Source organism: Pecten maximus, chromosome 10 (assembly GCF_902652985.1).
Source record: "Pecten maximus chromosome 10, xPecMax1.1, whole genome shotgun sequence".
NCBI classification, from domain to species: domain Eukaryota; kingdom Metazoa; phylum Mollusca; class Bivalvia; order Pectinida; family Pectinidae; genus Pecten; species Pecten maximus.
The window spans coordinates 2,589,029-2,611,077 of NC_047024.1; the positions used below are offsets into that span (position 1 = coordinate 2,589,029).

A 22,049-nucleotide genomic window follows, 5' to 3' on the forward strand; every position below is an offset into this window, starting at 1 on the left:
AAGTATCGTACTAACACAGTATGTGTCTGGGTATGAAGTATCGTACTAACACAGTATGTATCTGGGTATGAAGTATCGTTCTAACACAGTATGTGTCTCGGTATGAAGTATCGTACTAACACAGTATGTGTCTGGGTATGAAGTATCGTTCTAACACAGTATGTGTCTCGGTATGAAGTATCGTACTAACACAGTATGTGTCTGGGTATGAAGTATCGTACTAACACAGTATGTGTCTGGGTATGAAGTATCGTTCTAACACAGTATGTATCCACCCTATGTGTCTTGGTATGAAGTATCGTTAACTTTATCACACTTGTAATATCATCAAAGCATGTCTTCTGAAGGTAACATCGTGAGTAGTTATACTAAATCAACCTACCCTGGTTGTGGGAGAAAAGAAGACAACAAAATTTGAGTGAAAACGTCATTTAATTGACAGTATGATACATTTCTAAGATTACATAATTGATCTTCAGAAGACCAATCAACCCCACGTGTGTATAATTGACCAGAAAACATCAGACTGCTGTGTATCCGCCGTCGTAATAGACAGTATTACACGTGACATATTACGTGACGTATTATGTTACGTGTGGGTATATTACCAAACAATGCTATACAGGAAAAGGCTACAGGGCCGCTTACATTCTCAAACGAATGAAAAGGTATAATACTCGAAATATTATCATTTATACAAACTTCTTAAAAACTTATGATATATATATAAACCAAACACTTCATACAGTTGGTGTTATTGGTGTTATCGGGAGAATGATCATATTATCACCTCACTGTGTTTTATGTTACACTGTGGAATAATTCATTGAGGATAGTTCAGCTCAATGTATATAGATATACAAGATAAGGCGTAACGTATCAAAAAGTTTAAGTTTGGACGTTTTCTATCCATTTACAAAGGATGATTACATGCACATATTTTCTAAGTTTAATTATGTGATAATAAAATCGAGTATAATAATATAAATCGGTTAATTTGTGAAAATGTACATTGTTAAAATTGAAAAGCTATCGTCTCCTTAATTAACAGCTGAAGAATATCCGAAATATATACAAAACGATCATAATAAGTTATTCCTATACAACTCAATTACAATGTGTATTAATCTAGCTAGGTGATGAAATCTATGTATTACAGACACGGAAATGAGTTGATTTTGGATTTCAATAACGGGCGTCATAACAAGGCCATCATGTAACTATTGGCAATGCGCTTCAGACAAAAATAAAGTTGAAACCATATTAGGACGAAATTTTAAAACATTTAAATATGCAACTGCGTCTTTTATAAGGTGAAGCAACACTCAAGGAAACTTGTTTCTGTTATGCGGAAAATGCCTGGAAAAGAAAAAATATTGTTATTGTTAGATTATCGAATACTTATTAATTTTGAAAGGTAATCAAATCAGGCTGCATCGGATTTATTCATTTACAGGAAAAGTGGGCCTTTTTTTTCTATTTTATATTGTTATTTAGGCCCATTTAGTCCTTTCCCTTCCGAAGTCTAACACGTCTATCGAAGTGAAAAATATCACTTTTGCTGATTTGACCAATCAAATTAATGATTAGAAAATATCAAAATAATTGACCAATCAGAAAGCCCGACATATATGTCAGCACCTGGACAGGGGGAACTACTTTTTTTTGGATACATTAGGCCTAGTTAGCATACGGGGTAGGATTTTGTCGTTGATAAAAAATGTAATAAACAGAATATCTAACAGTGTCTTCAGTAATACCAAATATATTTCACTCGTGCGGCTAATATTTTGATATTTTTCACTCGTGCTGCGCACTCGTGAAAAATATCAAAATATTAGTCCCACTCGTGAAATATATTTGGTATTACTGAAGACACTGTTAGATATCCTCTATATATATATAATGGGACCTAATGTTTATTACTAAATTATTATTGATGTACATTTTAACCCAAATTAAAATCAAAGTTAATATATTTACACTAAAACAGCAGTCATACATTAGAAATCCTATCTTATTTACCTGGCCTTCAAATTATGCGGCGCAGACGAATCCTGATAGATAGGAAGGCCTTCCGAGATCAAAATGACGATGAATATGAACGGTTCTGACGTAGGTGTTCTGACGATGAATATCAACAGGTCTGACGTGGGTGTTTTGACGATGAACATGAACAGATCTGACGTAGGTGTCCTAACGATGAATATCAACAGATCTGACGTAGGTGTTCTGACGATGAACATGAACAAGTCTGACGTAGGTGTTCTGACGATGAATATCAACATGTTTGACGTAGGTGTCCTGACGATGAACTGACAATGAATATCAACAGGTTTGACGTAGGTGTCCTGACGATGAACTGACGATGATTATCAACAGGTATAACGCAGGTATTCTAACGATGAATAGCAACAGTCCTGAGGTTTTCCAATGATTTGTTCGATCCTTGTTCCCAGTAGTATTTTTGGATAGTGATCACAATGTTTCCATATTTTTTTGTTTTCTCCAGCTTGTGGATTCATATCGCGATGAATATTATTAGCTAATGAACAAATATGCCATGTATGTATCTGGTGTCCAAATATAGAATTAGCAAATGTTAATTCGAATCCAGAAGATATTCGGTATGAAAGATGAGAACAAAAATGACACCGTTGTTTTAACTTGATACTACCACTGTCTGTGATGACGTGTTGATCTAAACAGGCTTTTCCGGTCCTGGAACGGCTTGGAAGGATGAACTTCATTCCGGAAGACCCTCGGTGTAATTGTTGTTATTGGTGCAGTGTTACTTTGACATGACATGCAGCATTTTTGTTTGAAGGCACCACAAGTGTATGCAGGCATGTAATGCATAAACAGGCTACAATGGCTCTCTCGGTCACCATATCGGCAATCTAAAAAAAACATAGTATTAACATGAGTAAGGGTTTTTCACGACCATCAGAAACACGGAAAAGACCATGTGTTCGTGAGAGCTAGCGTCGTTTACTTCATTAACGACATAATTTCTAAACACAAGTTAGTTTGTACTCAAAATTAAATAATCTATACCAAAATATAAGCCGACATGGACCACCAGTAGGCCCATATTGAATTAGCCTTCAACGTAGGAATATACTGTTTTATAGCTATTAAAGAATTGTCAATGAGTCGATTTACTGCCTAAACAGGTATATTTATTTGAAAATATTAGATTTCATACTGATGAACACTTTCATAAATATGTGCATGTACAAAGTGATCAGAATGTTTAAAATTTGGTTTATTTTGTTTAAAATCCTATTAAAAGCCAGGGTCATTTAAGGACGTTCCAGGTTTTGGAGATGAAGGAATGCTGGAGTACCCGGGGAAAACCCATTGGCCTACGCCCAGTACCAGGCAACTGCCCCATGTAGGTTTCGAACTCTCAACACAGAGGTGAAGGGCTAGTGATAAATTGTCGGGACACCTTAACCACTCGGCTACCGTGTTCCCATGCTTATAAATATTCGTGTTGGATATAATATTTATATAATGTAATATGAAAAATAATTCAAAATATGTATTACATACTAAGAAATATAGAAAAGTTATTTATAAAAATTAAATACTACCTGCAAATTATATTATATGTCATCTTTGACTTACCTGCGTAACCCGTTTCGAACCGTTTACACGTGGCGCAGCATTTGTAACGAACTATATCATTGTAGCAGTGAGCTCCAGTTTTAGCTATGCACCCTTGCTGATCTTTACATACTGAAAATTAAATTTGTCGTTCGTCAACAAAAAACTACGATTGAAGATAAACGATAAACACTATTCATTATGGTAACACATGACAAAGCATATGCCGTCTATTATATTAATGGTATGCCCTCATCAAAGATCTGCCCAGTATACAGATCGTGTTGTTTTGTTGGTATCAACCGAGCACATGGATACAATATATTGTCAAGAATAGATCAAAACTGAATAAAGATAAGATATTAACTTGCCCTAAGATACGTTATTATCAACGAGTTCTGTTTTCGCTATTTTCAAGGATATAAAAGTAGAAAATACATGTCGTGAAGGCGTATTGGAAAAAAATAATCCGCGTTTTTTACCCTTTCAAAAAATAAGCCAACAAAAAAGTTTAAAATATACAAACATACAGGCTACATACCGAATTCTTTTTTCTTTGAAGGTGTGCATGGCTTACAACAAATACTTCCCAGCAAAGCATTGGAACAAAGGCCTTTCATCAGTCGAACCAACCATCGACACTTCAGTGACATAAAAGTCGCTTCGGGTTTGACGCATTTCTTTGTTGGATATGTGAACTTGTTTTTTATTCTTTTCGCTGGGTGTAAGTTTGTTTTTGTTCGGAATGTTGTTGTCATCAAACGCGAGTGTCTTGAGGTGTTGCTTTTCTTCCGTTGGTTATATTTTGGGGAAGGTTTTATATTTAAACGCCGATTTCGATTCCGTGATTTAACTGATGGTTGTTGTCGTCTTTGTATCTTTTGCTGTTTTTTAAATTTCTGTTTCCGTTTCCCCTGCGAAGTTGACGTTGATGAACGTCTGAATGGTTCCGTTGTTCTAGTTGAAGGTTTCGTATTTGGGCGAAGTGTTGGCCTTACCTTGCTGTCAACCTTACTTTGGGGTATGAGAGGTCCTTGTGATTTAAATTGTTTGGCGTTATGTGCGACCTGCATTTCGACTAAAGGTTTCATTGTTCCGATGTTCTGTGATAAGGCTGACACTGGAATGTCTGCATCACTGTCAACTTCTAATTCCCTTTGTACAATAAGTGTATTGTCCTGATTTCTTCTGTTATGCCTTAAAGGTGATGATAATGTTGGAAGTACGCTGGACGGAACATTTTCTGACAATGTTGTGACACTACTGTCTCCCTTAACATGTGTATGATCTACGAAGAATACAACGCTCTGTGAGGGTGTTGGGGATGCTGGAACTAGTGAAGTGACCTTTTCCTTTGTCTGTGCACACGTCTTACAACACTGGACGGCATAATTATAGTCGGGACACCGACGTTGGTTGCAGTCAGGAAGTCGATCGCCGAATTCGCACCCTATACATAAATAGAGATTGTATTAACCGATCTGAACACATGATGTGCATTTATCGTTTAAACATTACAACTATACTTCTGTGACATTCTTTACTCCTGGGTTGGTTTTGCAAACTTTGTTTTCGTTAATGATAGAGACTAATGGTTATAAAGACGTATATGAGTATTTAAGTACTCACCTTTGACTCCGGTTCGGTGACGTTTGCAGCTTTCACAACACCGTTTCTCATTGTCATCATGATAGCAAAATCTAGCTTCCTTATCAGCGATGTCGCACATTTTCTTCCTATTTCCAAATTCACAATCTGAAAATATAAAAAAAACCTATTTGAGATCATAATTGAAAAACCCAAATCAACATTTGTATAACAGCCGTCTAGTTAAAAGAGTGTTGATTGTTAATGTGTTATAACGTGCAAGTTTGTTAACACGGGTATAAATATATATATATCAAAAATAAAAAAATAAAAATAGCAATTCAGCAAACGAATAATGATAACATTGTTCATTACGAAACACATGCATTGCATATAGTGTCTACTTAATGATAATGGTTTAGCGTAAATCAACTTTTCCTTCACGAACCAGAGGTGCTCATGAAATACATTGATGAGCCCACATGATAAGACCTTGACAAGCCTTTATAAATATGCATTTGACATGCTTTCGCAAGTTCGTTACACTTACCACGTTCCTGCCGGCGAACCCTATCACAAGACGAACAACAAAATCGGTTGTAATACGAAAAATAGCATCTACTTGGATCCGCCTCTATATACTGAGCACACGTCATATTTCCAAACATCCGCTGGGCGTCTCCATGGACACATGTCTCTGAAAAAGTAAGCGGCATGTGAAACATATTGTCATATTGATTACCTCCCCTTCGCTATCACCTACACAACACTCTAATTTGATAAACCGAGAGATTGCAGTGAGAAAAAAATAAATCTTACTCGGTATAAAACGAGACAGACGTCTTTAGGATTGTACAAAAGAGAAACACGACATCAGCATCTTTCTATTTGAGAAATACAATAGAGCAAAAAAAAAACAGAATAAAAAGAATTTAACTTATTAAAAAATAAACAAACAAAAAACCTCGGAGAAAATAAAATAAGTAAATAAGATAACAGGAATCCTATTGCAACACAGTAATCTTTAAAGCTGTTTTAAGCCAAGATAATATCGACACATTGATGTTAGCGAAGCTCTTACTCAAAGTTTAGAAGGAGAGGGCGATATATGAACAAAATGTTTATTTGAAAATTTAAATATGCAAGAACAATAAAACCCGGCGTTCATTAATGGTCATGGGACCCAGTTCACATAGTCTCATGTTGTAAAATGAAATCAAGTATAGTACCAATGTAGTTAGTGATATCGGTGTATCAGGGACAATGTATAATTTTAGCCTATATGTTATCCTAGTCTGATGTAGATATTTTTAATTACTGTAACAGTAACTAGAATATAATACAACACAGATGTGTCAAATCACATTGAAATTCACTTTTTTCCCACAAATACAACGTTGCATCTAAATTTACATAACATTTTAGTGTTTAAAATGTAAAAGAATAAAACCACCAGTTTCAATCAAATTATAGTTTTCTCCTTCAATTTGTAAATTGTAAGGAAAAATACTTGTTTTCAACCGAAGAATGACTGCTGCATTGTTTTTAACGGAAATACTGGTTCTGTATTACGATCTACACTATCTCACTGCCTAATATTATAATGTGCTTTCTAGACTATATCTACATACATTGGTGTGTTTGTCGTGACTTGGAATAAAATGTTAGTCCAGCCTAACTCTTGGAGTCAACTTAATTAATTATATGTATTTATCATGCCTACAAATCTAGGTTTGATCTTAATTTCAGAATACATTGGCTGTAGCACCGGAAAGACTATATGTATAATTTCCAAATAAATGTCAAGACTTTGTCACAACATATGTGAAAAAAGAAGAGGACAACATTGAGATTTGAAAACTCACGTGATTTATTTGTCAGCTTTGCATATTCAACGTCATTTACATGTATATTTGAATTAAAAAAAACCAGTAACGGTAACACTATTATTATATGTCTGTGTTCCAATATCAACCTTATGTTGTTTCTCTGTATAACATTTATATTTTACAATATGGCAATGCTTAAGGCGAATTATGATACTCTTTACATCGCATTCATTGTCCACAACGAGAAACGTACGTGTTAGTTTCGTACAATATTCACAATTGACAGCAAATCATCATATTGAAACCATCAATGTTAGATAATATTGATTACATAACAATCGAAATAAATACCATTTATTACAAAACACTCAAAATAAATAATATTTATGGCATATTGCATAACAATCGCGATAAATATCATCATATAACAATCGCAATAAATACGTATTATTACATCACTATCAAAATAAATAATATGTATTGCACAATAATCACAATAAATAACAATATCATATAACAAACGCAATAAGTACGATTTTTAACATAACACTCCAAACGAAAAATACTTATTCCATAACAATCGTAATAAATACCATTTATTACATAACACGAAAAAATATTTAATATTTAGGATGATCAACGAATTATTTTATAAACATACTATTTCAACCATATTATCTAGTGTGCATGCACCTGTTGTCATTCTTTCGATTACTGTTCCAAAGGCTAATCTAATGCAATATAATGAAACTGAATTCCAGTTTCGTCATGAAGTATGCGGACTTCTCTTCATTTTGTTTGCATATTAATAAGTGTAATTAATTGCGAAATAGACAGTGCGCTCTTTCAATTCTCAACCATAAACCCGCCAGTACACGAAACCTGTTTATTTTCCATACCTTTGTAATGATAATCCTGCAGCTGGCTGGCGATTTCGTTCCTTCTATTTGTATCATCTAACTTTGTCTATCCTTAATTATAAGTGTAGCGTTTTTACATCCCTGAACGTTTCATCCATGACTTATCATACAAGTACCTTTGAAAAGTCCTTGTCTTATTGACACAAACGTCAAAACTGTACGAATTGTTAACAAATGTAATCATATTGATTTCCTACAACAATTATTGACATGTTCTCAAAAGCGTAGGAAGATTATTATTTTCGCTCCCTCCCTCTAATTACCCGGAAATCATTCCGCCTATTGATAAATTTGCAAATACTAATTCTTGATTGGTGTTTTTCGTAGTTGCCCATCCTGTGCGCCATATCAACGTTCCAATAGTCACTTTGAGTGTTTGACCTATAAACTGGACAATTTCCCTCACAGTGTCTACCGCAGTCCCCGTTTTCTTATCCCTTTACTCCAACAACTCTAACAGAACTATTTCGATCCTGCTGTTCAGTGTCGTTCTTTCTGATCAGTGCTGCTTTGTTTTCCATTGCAGACAAAAGCCGTGATTCTAAACGAGAAATATTTTCGCCCAGCTTCTTATTTTCTTCTTCCAGGACGGAAATTCGTCCTTCCAGTGTTTCCACTATTTTCGGAAATGTTTTCCTGGTGTCCTCCTTCAGTTCGTGTAACTGACTGTCAAGGCTCTCTTCCGTGATCATCTCAGAGAGTGTTCCATCTAAATTACCTCTCATAAAACTCGTGGTGTCGTGTCGCCCAGCTGGAATAGTTTGTAACTTCTTGAGAACTGTCTTCATATTATAAACTTGTCATAGCTATCTTTCAACTTTAATATGTTTCCTGATTGTGTTGTATATTGTATTTTACTATATGTAGGTCACTTGTAAGAACTATATTAACAACTTACTGATAGAACTTCCTCAGTCTGCTGGCACTAACAGTAAATCCATATTTTGATATAGCATTAACCCTGACATGATATTTTGTTTCCAGAATTTCTGCTGTCTTTGACAATATATATGTACAATGCCATCCAAAAACTAGTGAATCTTCATTTCATGTTATGACATTTTCATATGTATAGTGTAATATGTAGTATGTATAGATAACTTCTTAATGGTCACAATACTAAATTACACTCGAAAATACGTATCTAAGGAAATGTGTGTCTCGCACGCACTTGCAACACTAAAGACAATTGAATGGACCATCGTATGTATACATAGCAAGTTCTATACGAATCTGTCCAAACTTACTCCTAGACCACAGCCGCGAGTCAGCGTCATTAACAAATCATCGCGAGAATCATCGCGAGTCGAATACAGTTTATAACTGTTTGTGCGGAACTATTTCTTGGGTTTATGAGCATACTCCGGATAACCGGATCGATTCCTTATCATCAGGACATTGATATGTTTACTTCGATTTCTTTTACATTTTATAAGGGAATTCAGGGATCCCTAGATTAAATTTCGAAAATATATTCTTACCTTTTCGAACTGGGGCCTCTGAGGAATAGGTACAAACCCCATCGATACACCACTGAAATAATAATATTGATATACGATTTTTAAAAGTTCAATAATGAACACTAATAGCAAGTCCGTATGCAAAAGATGCATTATTTAATCTCTCTCATTACTCTGCTTATTAGGATGGGAGTCTATGATCAGTGTCCGCCATAGAGTATAAGATTTACATATTTCTCTTGCAATATTACAAGAATTATACCTATATGTTTCGTTGGTGTAAATGTATAATTCAATATAAATTAAGAATCTACAAAATGTTCACGATGACGTAACTTGTTTCGACTTGTTTCGAAACAGAGATTAACAGATATTCTTTCAGTCCAACGTGCAATCGGTGTTGACTTACATGTTTGTTTCCGCATGACGTCCCACGTGCACCATAGTATATATTGAAACTCGTGTCAGACATTGAGTTCTTACAGGCCATATGTGTGCACACCTCCGAGGCGTCACCTAAAATACCACCCTACAAGAAACACCCAATTAGAGAATGATAATTACAAACATATACTGTCATTGTTTATTTCCATATACACTGTAGATTTATTCCATACCCTCCCCCCTTTCCTTTGGTTTGGAGGGGTTCTGATTTCCTCAAGTCATATGGGATCAAATGTAAAAATGTAATAGAGATAATGTTTTCATTGTAAGTCATGGTACATTTAACTACATTTATCTGCTTAACTGTTGAGGTGGTTATAGATACAACAATACAATATTTACCCATGCATAGTATGATTCTTTCCCTAAGTGTTGTTTACACTGTTCATTTGGACCATACAACTGCCCAGCTGCCTCCTTAAGATGTTCTTGAAACTCCTCCTCATCGAAGATATCCGTCTCGTCAGTCAAACAGTTATTCATTGGTCTGGTAAAAACAGATATAGTACATATCATGTATCTAAGTAAGTATACAGGTAGATCTTTACACAAACGGTACACTTAACAATACTTAAATTGTTACAGATTTTTATCTCTCCAAGATAGAGAGAGTGCCGACTTACTTGTGCAAAACTATTCCTGTTCCATTAGTACGAAATAATTAATATAAACTTACAATGAATCCAGGTACGATTGAAAGGCTTCCTCTGAGCATGGCGAAAACTGAAAAGGATTTAGTGCGTTTGACGGTGTAGCAGATCCTCCAATGGGTGTCATAATGTAGTTATCCTCCCCAACACAGGAGTTATTGTGTCCGTCATGGTAAGCCCCTAAACTGAAAGGTGAACCGACAAGTAGTTAAATGTCAGTTACTGTTTCATTAGATGATAATAATAATCTTGGTATCTGGTAATAAGATAATTGCTAATTACTTTTTTTTGTCATTGTTCTTTGATATCACCTTTAAACATACAATTATACTAAAGCTATCAATAGAAGGTTTTTGATTACTAACTGTTATCAGAATATCAACTTAAATAATATTTACTGTTAAATTGGTCACAAAGATAATTTTAAATATCAACTTTATCACTCATTTTCTCTTAAAGCATGCCCATATGTCTTCTCTGCCCTGCATTTGGGGCGTAATGATTTTACCTTTTTTTTGTTAAATGCCACTATATTCGGGATATTATATTTTCTCTTCTTTCTAAGCATCATTCTTTTTGCTACTGTCTCCCTTAAAATTGCCTCATTTTTGTCTTAATTTTAGCATTCGCCTCCTGTGTGGGAAGATTTGTGTCCTGTACCGTAGGCGGTGACTGTCTATAGAAATGGTAGCTGCTACGCCTGCCTAGCGCAAAGCATTTAAGGATTTTTTTTGCCAGTATAATGTGACCAGGTGGGGTATCCTGCTTGGAGTCTTCAGTAGTATGCTTCAGCAAGGTAGCATTTTAAAGTCGACATCAGTATCGTATTTTACATGGAGAAAAAGCACAAACATAATGCAGCCTCCCAAAATGCAAAAATTATACACAACACTCATGCATTTCGTACACAAGGGAAACCGGCCTTGAATGACCATAGCTCTTGATCGGATGTTAAACGATTAGATACTGAACTAAACTAAATCATAGGTTTGTTTATCAAACCTGCAATATGATACATTGCATATGTATAAATAGCTACCTGTGTCCTATTTCGTGGGTAGCGGTCAGGATGCTGTTAAATCCGCCATGTTCCTCGACAATCGACGCACTTGTCTGTGTGCACATGGATTTAACACGTGCAAATCCTATTAAAATAAACGTAAACAGTTATAATCAAATGTATAAAACAGGAAACCTCGAGTTCATTCCTGTTATACTGTGCCTCTCTGCGCTTAAAATCACGTTCTTTTCATTACAGATAATATCATACACACAAATTGAACATTTTGAAATAGATTTAAATGACTATTTCAAAATAGTTTTAATTTCGATGAGTTTGTATCTTATATTTCATTTAATCAGATATTTACGGATTGACATAAAACCCCACCTATCAATCAAGGAATATAATACAATAACACACAAATATCACGCAAATTAAAGGACTATTTAAAGGACACACAATATATACAAAATAATATGTAAATCAAAGTTATTCTCGGTCTCAAGGTTTGTTAAAAAAACATACATAAATGTAAATTTTCACGATTTCCATATTACGTGAAAATCTTTACACCTATCATTTTGCTGAAATGTTAACCTTGATTATGATTTAATTAATCAAATTCAGCGTTGCATCTCAATAAATAAAGCTAACTTAAAGGACGTGTATTCATTGTACGCGTCCTTATGGATGAAAAATTACACTTTTAACTTCGTACTTAGGCCTCCAGGTTAATGCAAATGTATTGTCGTACCAGTGAGTACGTTAGTATTCAATGTTTATATGGAGGTTCATTCATCGCCTAAGTATTGTGTGAAGGATTGACGTTGACATATGTAATATTTCACAGTCTCAGTTGTCTATTTGACAAACCTTCAACAATACGTATCAACATACATAAATCAGAAAGAATATACCTAATACAACCGCATCTGCTTTTACATTTTACTGATTATCGATTTTCTTCTGATGTTACGATACGTACTTAATTATTTTAGCAGTTTATATAACGAATACATGCAATCTTCAATATATCAAAGTCATCTTGAGAGATTTCATAAATGAATGCGGAAACCAGTCTGTACTCAGGTATCATATACTCTTCTATGTAATGTCAAGGAATAAATAAATATAATTGATTACCGATATGAATATTCATGACTTCTTCTATATAAATAGCGTAATTTGCATTTCTGAACATTTAATGAAACACAACTGCTGTTAATAAATTGCCAAAGCGTTTCATTAAAGAGCTCTAAATAACATATTTCATATCAATGTCACTATCAATTACATTGCTTGTCAATAGCAATGTTTGAGATACGTTTTGAAAAAAAAACTTATAATTATCTGTTATACTAAAAATGAGACATATCTAATTATAACAGTATATATTTACATACTTCATTTACAATAGTATCACTAAATAATTACCTGCAACTCCTTTATTCGCCAGAGTTGGTCTGTACAGGTCATTCCTGTCAAACAAGTTAAAAGTTAAAATTATACATTCTTTAATACAAATATATATCTTTATCAACATGAATAAATCATTTTATGTAAATGACGTTAATGAATACAAACGAAATCTTAACTGAAAAACATTCACATTTCAAAATCATGATTAGCTTAATTCGAGTTCATCATAATTCATTCGAGTTTATCTTAATTAGCTTCATTCTTCAGATTTACAGTAATGCACCAGATGTTTCAAAGTGATATCACTTTATGTAGTAGTAACACGTCATTAAACAAGAAGGGAAAGGATTTGCAATATTTACAAAAACTAACCCAGTCAACCAGAAGAAAAAAAATTGCAATACTGACGAATACTTGCCCCGTCAACACGAAGAGAAAGAATGTTTAATATTGTCGAATATATACCGAGTGAACATGAAAGAAAGAATGTGTAATATTAACGAATATTTACCGAGTGAACACGAAGAGAAAAAATGTGCAATATTTACGAATACTTACCCAGTGAACACGAATAGAAAGAATGTGTAATATTAACGAATATTTACCGAGTGAACACGAAAAGAAAGAATGTGTAATGTTGACGAATGCTTATCGAGTGAACACGGAGAGAAAGAATGTGTAATGTTGACGAATACTTACCCAGTGAACACGGAGAGAATGAATGTGTAATATTGACGAATACTTACCCAGTGAACACGGAGAGAAAGAATGTGTAATATTGACGAATACTTACCCAGTAAACACGAAGAGAATGAATGTGTAATATTGACGAATACTTACCCAGTGAACACGGAGAGAAAGAATGTGTAATATTGACGAATACTTACCCAGTAAACACGAAGAGAATGAATGTGTAATATTGACGAATACTTACCCAGTAAACACGAAGAGAATGAATGTGTAATATTGACGAATACTTACCCAGTAAACACGAAGAGAATGAATGTGTAATATTGACGAATACTTACCCAGTGAACACGAAGAGAATGAATGTGTAATATTGACGAATACTTACCCAGTAAACACGAAGAGAATGAATGTGTAATATTGACGAACACTTACCCAGTGAACAAAATAACGTGATCGTGTACAGGTAGCTCCATTCCCATTCTATATCGCCATTTTATGAGTTTGTTCAAAAGTTCGTCAGCATAGACCAGATCCCGAGGATGTGCCTTAAATTTGTCAGATGTCCAGTGGAAGGCTGATGGGGTCTTCAAACACATACACAATATATGTATTATAATAAATGAAACTTACAAGCATGCCATGTCATAATGTCAATACTAGCTGCTTTATAGCAATAGAAGATGTGACCATATCTCTTAAAGAAATGACTATCAAGTATCATCCAACAAGCTAAATCGACCTTGCAACGACACGAAGACTGATTCTATGATTCTGAATATGAAGCTCCGAAATATACTTCTTTGCGAACGATACCATGATATCTCTCAGGTAATGACACATAACCGTCCTTAAATGACCCTAACTGTTGATAAGACATTTAACAATACTAAACGTACCTACATTAATACATATATCAAGCATTAGCTAAACCTTATTAAGTGTAAACGAGCACACTTACATCTGCTATAATGTATCTGGATACAACCACCTTAACTCGATTGGTTCTCAGGTTTTGAAAGCGAAGGTCGATCTGTAAATGAAAGACACTTTATACCATAGTTATATTGGTGAAAATCTTCATACATATTATTTCAGCTGATAACATCTTATAATGACATACAATTGTTTCAATTATTAATAGAAATAAGCAAGACAGACACTGGTGCAACCAAGAAGTATTCTTTAATTGCAAAGCCAGTATCAAACCCTGATACCGAAAGTAAGTGTATAATTTCATAAATGCTGTGTCATATTGGGTTTGGTCAAGAGGATGGTTCGACAATATCGTAGATGAATCTATACCAGTCAATAAACAGCAATGCTTATTTTTAGGCTTTCAGTATTAACTGTGTTAACACTTTAACAACATGTTTGCGTTTTTAATCCAATGATACTGATTGACCCAATGATATAACGATATTTCCCTTATCTATCAACAAACAGTTCTCTGTCTTTACGATAAAGCACCAATTGAACTTACCCCGTTGACGACATGGGACATATATTGTCTTAATTTGGACTTTGCCTCAATATCCTTTTCGGCGTGAGTTCTTTGGGTACTTCTTCTATACCAGCTGAAAATAAAATGAGATAAATGAATTTCAGTATCGCCGATGTTCCATTATATCCATGCCAGTTTCATGTAAAGTGTTTTCATTGGCGTGGAATTAAGTGATCCGCACATATAGTTTCATTGACATTAGAATAACAGTCGTTGTTTCAATTCTCATCATTTTTCACAGCCTGATAAGCTCCCAATGAATGATAAAATTAGTAACAAAATACGTCTGTACTACACAAATGTATGCAACGTTCAATGGTAGAAATTGATTAAACAGATGTATTAAAATTACGACCAAAAACACCGCAGATGGTGCATTAACAATACTATGTTTGTCTGAAATAGCATACCTTTGATAGACACTGAAGTCAATCAAAACAACCAGTCCCATTTCATATGGTGTATCATTGTTTCTGAAGTTTTTCCGTGGTATTCGTTTACGTAAGTTGGATACCCTTTTCCTCATTGACATTGAGGCACTCTCGGGATTCAGGAATTCACTAAGGTCCACGATTCTATTAACCATCTGCATCGATTGTCCGTTTTGACCGTCAGCAGATTCTTTATGAAACGCACAATAGATAGATTAAGATATGTGAGAGGATTGTATACATGAGACATCAGTACCTTTCAATTCAAAGTGAAGATGAGATACATAGAACCAAAGGGGAATCAATCTACATTATAAAGCAGGTTTACTTTGAACGTTTACACATGTCTGTGTCTCATTTAGACAATATGTGATCGTGAGACAGTGACATGAATGGAAACACGGTTACACGAATTGACTGCCCTGCAGGTAGGGCGTAAGAATTGTACCTGCTGCCCCCATTGCATGATCGTAAGAGGCGACTAAATTTGGGATCTTATCTTTTCTCTTCTTTCTTAACAACTTTCTTCTTCCTAATGTATCCCTTGGCAATGCCTAACTTTTGGCCTTTAGTTGAGCGTTCGCCGCTGTAAGGAAGGCTTTGGGTTCTGTCCCCTAGCCGAGACATACCAGAGTTTAAAAATGGTAGTTGCTACTCTTGCTTAGCGCTCAGCATATTTGGAGTGGGACGACTGGTTCGCCCGTTGTCAGGCTTCAGTGAGGTAGCACTATAAATCGGCAAAAGTTCCGGCCTATCACAAGGAGACTTAACACGAACATACCGCAGCCTCCCAAAACACACATACGCACTCACCACACGCATATATGTCGCACGCACGGGAGGCCGTCCTTAAATGACCTTAGCTGTTAATAGGACGTTAAACAAAATAAACCAAACCAAACCAAACACGAATTGATTTGCTTCATGTTATTACCAGTTAGCTACTTCTGACTAAAATGTATCAAATGTATATAGATATGTATACAGATATTTTACTTTAGTTCTATAACATGTTGGTTTTAGGGAATTTATCGTCATTCAAGGACTCGTCTATTTTAACGCTAGCGATGAATCTTTATCGTTATCGCATTGGTTTTTTTTAATGAATATCACGCATTAATTACTAAACGACAATGAAACGAAAAGTTAACTTTTATCACTGAATATATCTAGCAAACATTTACCTTTAAAGTCATCCTTAACAGGTTTGTCTTGCTTCCGTTTAAAAACGGAATACAATTTGCCTCTTCGATTTCCCGCAGTACTCCTCTTCTTACGTTCAGGGGAGTCAAATGACAAAGGTTCAAGGCCATATTCAACTTGATCAACAAAAAAACTGCCTTCCTGTGAAAAATATTATTAATAAAAAAAATCAAAATGTCTGATGGCCGAATTTCGAGTTTGTTAAGAAACAGATATTTCTCATTTCATTTATGTGGTTTCCGGTCTGTTTAACCAGTGACAAAATTGTGCAATTGTATCCTTGGTTTATGATCGTATATCGAAATTTGTTTTTCTATTTCATCCCCAAAACACTCGAATTTTCAAAGAATTGAGTCTATTAGCATACAGGTAAACAGTTATTACTATATATGGATAACACATGTAGTCTTAGAATGTCACGGTTAATGCCAAAAAGTATTTTGTTTCTAATAAGCAAGACATAATTTGTATAACGCATTTAATCAAATTAGAATATTGCCACGCGACATTCTTACTGCAAAAAGAAAATTGGAAAGCATTACTGAGTGACCATATATTTATCGGTAACCAAAACATAGTCAGGACTAAACGTAAGACTTGAAATTAATTACAAACGGAACTAGTAAGGTCTTAGCGTCGGACCTAAAACTAATTACAAACGGAACAAGTAAGGTCTTAACGTCGGACCTAAAACTAATTACAAACGGAACAAGTAAGGTCTTAACGTCGGACCTAAAACTAATTACAAACGGAACAAGTAAGTTCTTAATGTTGGACCTAAAACTAATTACAAACGGAACAAGTAAGGTCCCAACTTCGGACCTGAAATTAAATTCAGACGGTACCTAAAAAGGACTAAACGTCGAATCTAAAACTAATTACAAACGGAACAAGTAAGTTCTTAATGTTGGACCTAAAATTCAATTCCAACGGAACTTAAAACGTGCTAAACTTCGAACCTGAAATTAAATACAAACTGATCGTATTAAGAACTAAACGTCGGATCTAAACTATTTATAAACGGAACTTAATAGTGACTAATCGTCGGACCTAAAATCAATTACAAACCGAACGCACGTGAGAAAAAAACAACATCAATTATGTGTATTGATGGTTAATTTTCAATCAATTAGCAACGGCAAATTAACGACTTTATTTTCGAAGATTGTGTTTTAACGTAATTGAATTTTTATCGTTTAAATTTTGTTCTATTACATAATTACATTTTTTGGTTTATTTATTAATTGAATTCAATATCAGAAGGACCTTTCCTTATCATCAGTTACACCTTACATCAGTATGTGACATGTAACATCAATCTCTGGCAATCATCACAGACGGATGAGATTAATTACCATACATCTTCAGCCGTTATTATTGTATGGTGCATATTATCCTCGTAAAAGTATGATGCAAATGTGATGCGTCATATATCAATCAACCAATATTTATAAAACCCTATCCTTGTCAAATTGATGACTCTTTCAAGTTTCTGTAAAATATGGAATATATCAAGGCCTTGTAGTTATGTGAATAAGATGTTTTTATTGGTATTTAATTAAATCAACATGCAAATGTCATGTTGTTCAACAGGTATTATTAAATCGCAACATCGCATGTTACCTTTGATTAACTTTATCATTCTACTGTGCGGTATGTGTCCATTATCATTCATACACATATATTATTTTGGGATACCTTTTTGCATTCGACAGACAAGGATTGGAAACATTAGGTATCAAGTTAAGTTAGATGCATTACAAATAGTTCGTGACTAGCTTGGTGTATTACCACTATTTTTGCGCAATTGATTTAAATAAAATGTTCTTGTATTCCAATATGCAAGATATGTCGGAATGGTTGTGGTTTTATGTTAAAAAAATACCATATCATACGTAAAAGACACAAAACACCGTTTTCTTTCTTAATAGGGATGTAAAAAGGAGAATGTTTGAATATTTGTGTTTTAACATTAAAATGAAAGACTGTTCTTATATTGTTTTCTATCAAACCCTCTAATTCTGGCTTCTATGAACAGTATTTAACCCTCAAATAATGATAATCTAATATTAACTCGATCGCCTAACAACACCTTGACTTCGTACAGCCATCTTATTCCCGGCCGTCGATAGTCCACCAAAGCCGCATTCACTTTTGCAAAATTTTCAGAACAACCTAATAGTTTTCTGCGAATACTGGATTGCTTTTTTCAATTTATTCTTCAGAACGCTTAATGCTATTTCGCGAATTTAAAGCGATTGTTTTTAGATGGCGACAAATACAAATTCTATATAAAAATCTACGGCAGATTTCTGCAAATCTATAAAGATAGGATAAGAAAACACTTACAAGAGATGGGTCACATTTGCCACTAGTAAAGCCATCACAACGAACCATGACATTGGCGCCTGTCGCTTTATCCTGGTAAAATGCGATGTTCTGAAAAAAGCACAAGGTCAATTTTAATGATGTACTACAGTTGAATGTTAGAAGGCATACCCGGGTCGGATATCAGAATAACGATCGTTGGCTAAGTTAAGCAAAGTGGATATTTCGATAGACTGAAACCACACCTCGATATATTCTTAAATTCTTGTTTATAACGATCATGTTCTACAGTTTAGAGATAGGCATGGTTCGTTTTCTTTTTGATATCTTCATTAACAACCTTTCTTCAGGATATCGGAGACATATACTGACATATTATGTCTGAGCAAATCCTAGGCGATTCATTAATAAGCTCGAATTGCTTAATAATGGCATTACAGTAAAGGGCTTTATATATTATATTTCTTACCCCTTCAATTGGTATTTGTTCTTTTTTCAAAACTTGTTTCCCTGCGCTGTTCGTCCTTATCACATATATGCTTCGCTGTTCATTCATGGCATCGTTCATGTCAAGATTTAGATCGACCGCGTTCGTATCATTTTGGAGGAGATTAATGGTCATATTCAAGTTGGTAGGTAATGAAGGCACATCCTGTTCATCACCTTGAATGTTATCCTCTACTACAGCCACCTCAATCGTCGTGTCTGTATAACAAACCAACTTATCAACTTGACGCAGATTTGGAAATTCATTATAACTACATTTAAAGATACAAGAGATGACTTTTTGTTTGAAAATATGTGGATTTGACCAAAAAAAAACAGAAAAGTAGATAAGGAAAAAACAGAAAAGGAAAAAAAGCGGGAATAATAATGTTCCACTTGATATCGTGGCGTCGAGGGACTACTTTTATGCAAAATAGTCCATGCATTAAACACCAGTTTCACAAACAGCTGCCTTAACAAAATTTGTTCTGGAAAAGTATTTTATGATATTTCTGAAAAAAACCCATACAAAACTTCAAGTTAGAGAACAACAATTTTCGCAATACATTTGCTGAAATTAGATTTGTTTTTAAAAAAAAAATGACCAAACATTCTTTCGAGAAAACAAAACACATCTTACCATTCTGAGAGAGACATCCTTGTATACTTATCCATATGAGAATCGCAGTCTGAACACACGTACGCACAACACTAGCAACTTTCATACTGCAGTAGGATACACGAGTTAATGATTAAATCATTTAAGTCCAATGCTTTTTCAGTATTCCAGATAATTCTTAATTGCAGTTAGGTAGAAAACAGGCAATCCGCTATCGGTCAAAGTCAAAAGTTTCCACAACGATAATCAGACGAAATGGAGATTGAGTGTGCCTATGAGTCGGTGGACTATCGATACAATATAAGTTTTCGTAATGAACACTTATAACGATGTGCCCTGTCCCTCACTCATAAACACACTAAATGAGTTGGTTTAACCAGAGTGATAGTTTTATAGCGGCCTTCAACGTAATTGTCAGGTGTGACGAACGACTCATACATATCTATATATAAATATAGGACTCGTTATAAGCATTCCATAAGTTCAGTGGCTGATTATAAATTTGTTACATAATCTACTAGTGAGACCAGCTCTAAATAAAATGTGTATTTAATTTGTTTTCAAAATAACTATTTGTCATGCAGTCTAATGAATGATTGAATATTTCATGTTAATAAACATATTTTCTTGACGGCAACTTACAAAAACGCCAAAAGCGGGGTTTCAAAATGGCCAAAGAAGCAAATACGATAGCTTGAATAGACTACTGATAACCTCTGTAGTCCTACGTTAGAAAATAGGTATTTAAGTTCAAACATGTACATACGCAAGAATATAACACCTTTTTTGGGCCAAAAATGAAAAACATGTACTATTGTTTGGTGGAAAATGCTACAACGTCATTAATTTTTGAGGTGACGAAAAATCAACAGGCTTAAAATAGCATGTTATATATCTTTAAATAAAGCAAGAACATACATGTTTAAATACATAAGGGAAGAGCGATAAAAATGTGATGGGTTTGAGTAAAAACAATCTCTTTTTACAGCTAGCGAGAATTTCTGAAGGTCACAAATACAATTTTGTCATTCGCAATTGTGTGCTGAACACATCTTCAAACATAAAATATATTGCAAAAAAGTGGGTAGTAGTTCTGTGCAAAGTAATTAAAATTGATCGACAATGTTGTTATGTAATTTCTAAAAGAAAAATGAGCATTGGGAAACCTTTTTTTTCAATAAAATATTGTCAAGTGGAATGAAATAAAAATATGTTTTCTTTGTTTCATTAGTATACAGGGACTGACACCTACACCAATAACCCACCAAAAAAATTAAACTTTCAAAGTGACCGTCATGCTCCTTGATAACCACAAATATTAAATGTTCTTACAAATACTTAATCAATTTTCTGAAACGAATGCTGAATGATTGATTTTGTAGGCTTACACATTAAACCACATAATCTGGAATCTAATATGGCTGCCTCGTCCTAGAATCTGATTGGCCATGTCAATGTTCATCTACATTGTATGGTGGCATATTTCTGCCATCGTGTTATTTTAGGTCGCATTACGGTAACACGACTTGTCGAGATAATTATGTCGACAAGTCGTGTTATTAACACGGCAAGTCGTGTTATTATGACGACCTGTTGCGATAATTTATCAAGTTAGGTTATCGCGGATCTCGACCTAAAATGTGCTTTTGCCTAGATATGCCATCTACTTATGTTGTCGAGATAAGTTATAAATGGACACCCAGCCGTCTCGGGCTTAAGATATTTTTACAGCTAGCGAGAATTTCTGAAGGTCACAAATACAATTTTGTCATTCGCAATTGTGTGCTGAACACATCTTCAAACATAAAAGAAAAATGAGCATTTGGAAACCTTTTTTTTCAATAATATGGTGGCATATTTCTGCCAT

The 22,049-nt window shown here is 34.5% G+C and overlaps 2 protein-coding genes across 2 annotated transcripts; both read right to left on the minus strand.

Moving 5' to 3' along the window:
* Positions 1–413: 413 nt before the first annotated feature.
* Positions 414–5,362, minus strand: LOC117336876. Its single transcript, XM_033897611.1, has 5 exons — positions 5,242–5,362; positions 4,154–5,062; positions 3,634–3,744; positions 2,026–2,900; positions 414–1,359 (listed from the first exon to the last, which is right to left on the minus strand). The coding sequence occupies exons 1-4, from the start codon at positions 5,339–5,341 to the stop codon at positions 2,674–2,676; spliced, it is 1,347 nt and encodes a 448-aa protein (XP_033753502.1). The 5' UTR covers positions 5,342–5,362; the 3' UTR covers positions 414–1,359; positions 2,026–2,673.
* Positions 5,363–8,379: 3,017 nt separating this feature from the next.
* On the minus strand, positions 8,380–15,115 carry LOC117335903 (A disintegrin and metalloproteinase with thrombospondin motifs 16-like). Its single transcript, XM_033896172.1, has 10 exons — positions 15,095–15,115; positions 14,573–14,644; positions 14,047–14,198; positions 12,940–12,983; positions 11,542–11,647; positions 10,529–10,687; positions 10,195–10,339; positions 9,818–9,937; positions 9,430–9,481; positions 8,380–8,699 (listed from the first exon to the last, which is right to left on the minus strand). Exons 1-10 carry the CDS (start codon positions 15,113–15,115, stop codon positions 8,380–8,382), a joined length of 1,191 nt encoding a protein of 396 aa, XP_033752063.1.
* Between the last annotated feature and the right edge of the window lie 6,934 nt (positions 15,116–22,049).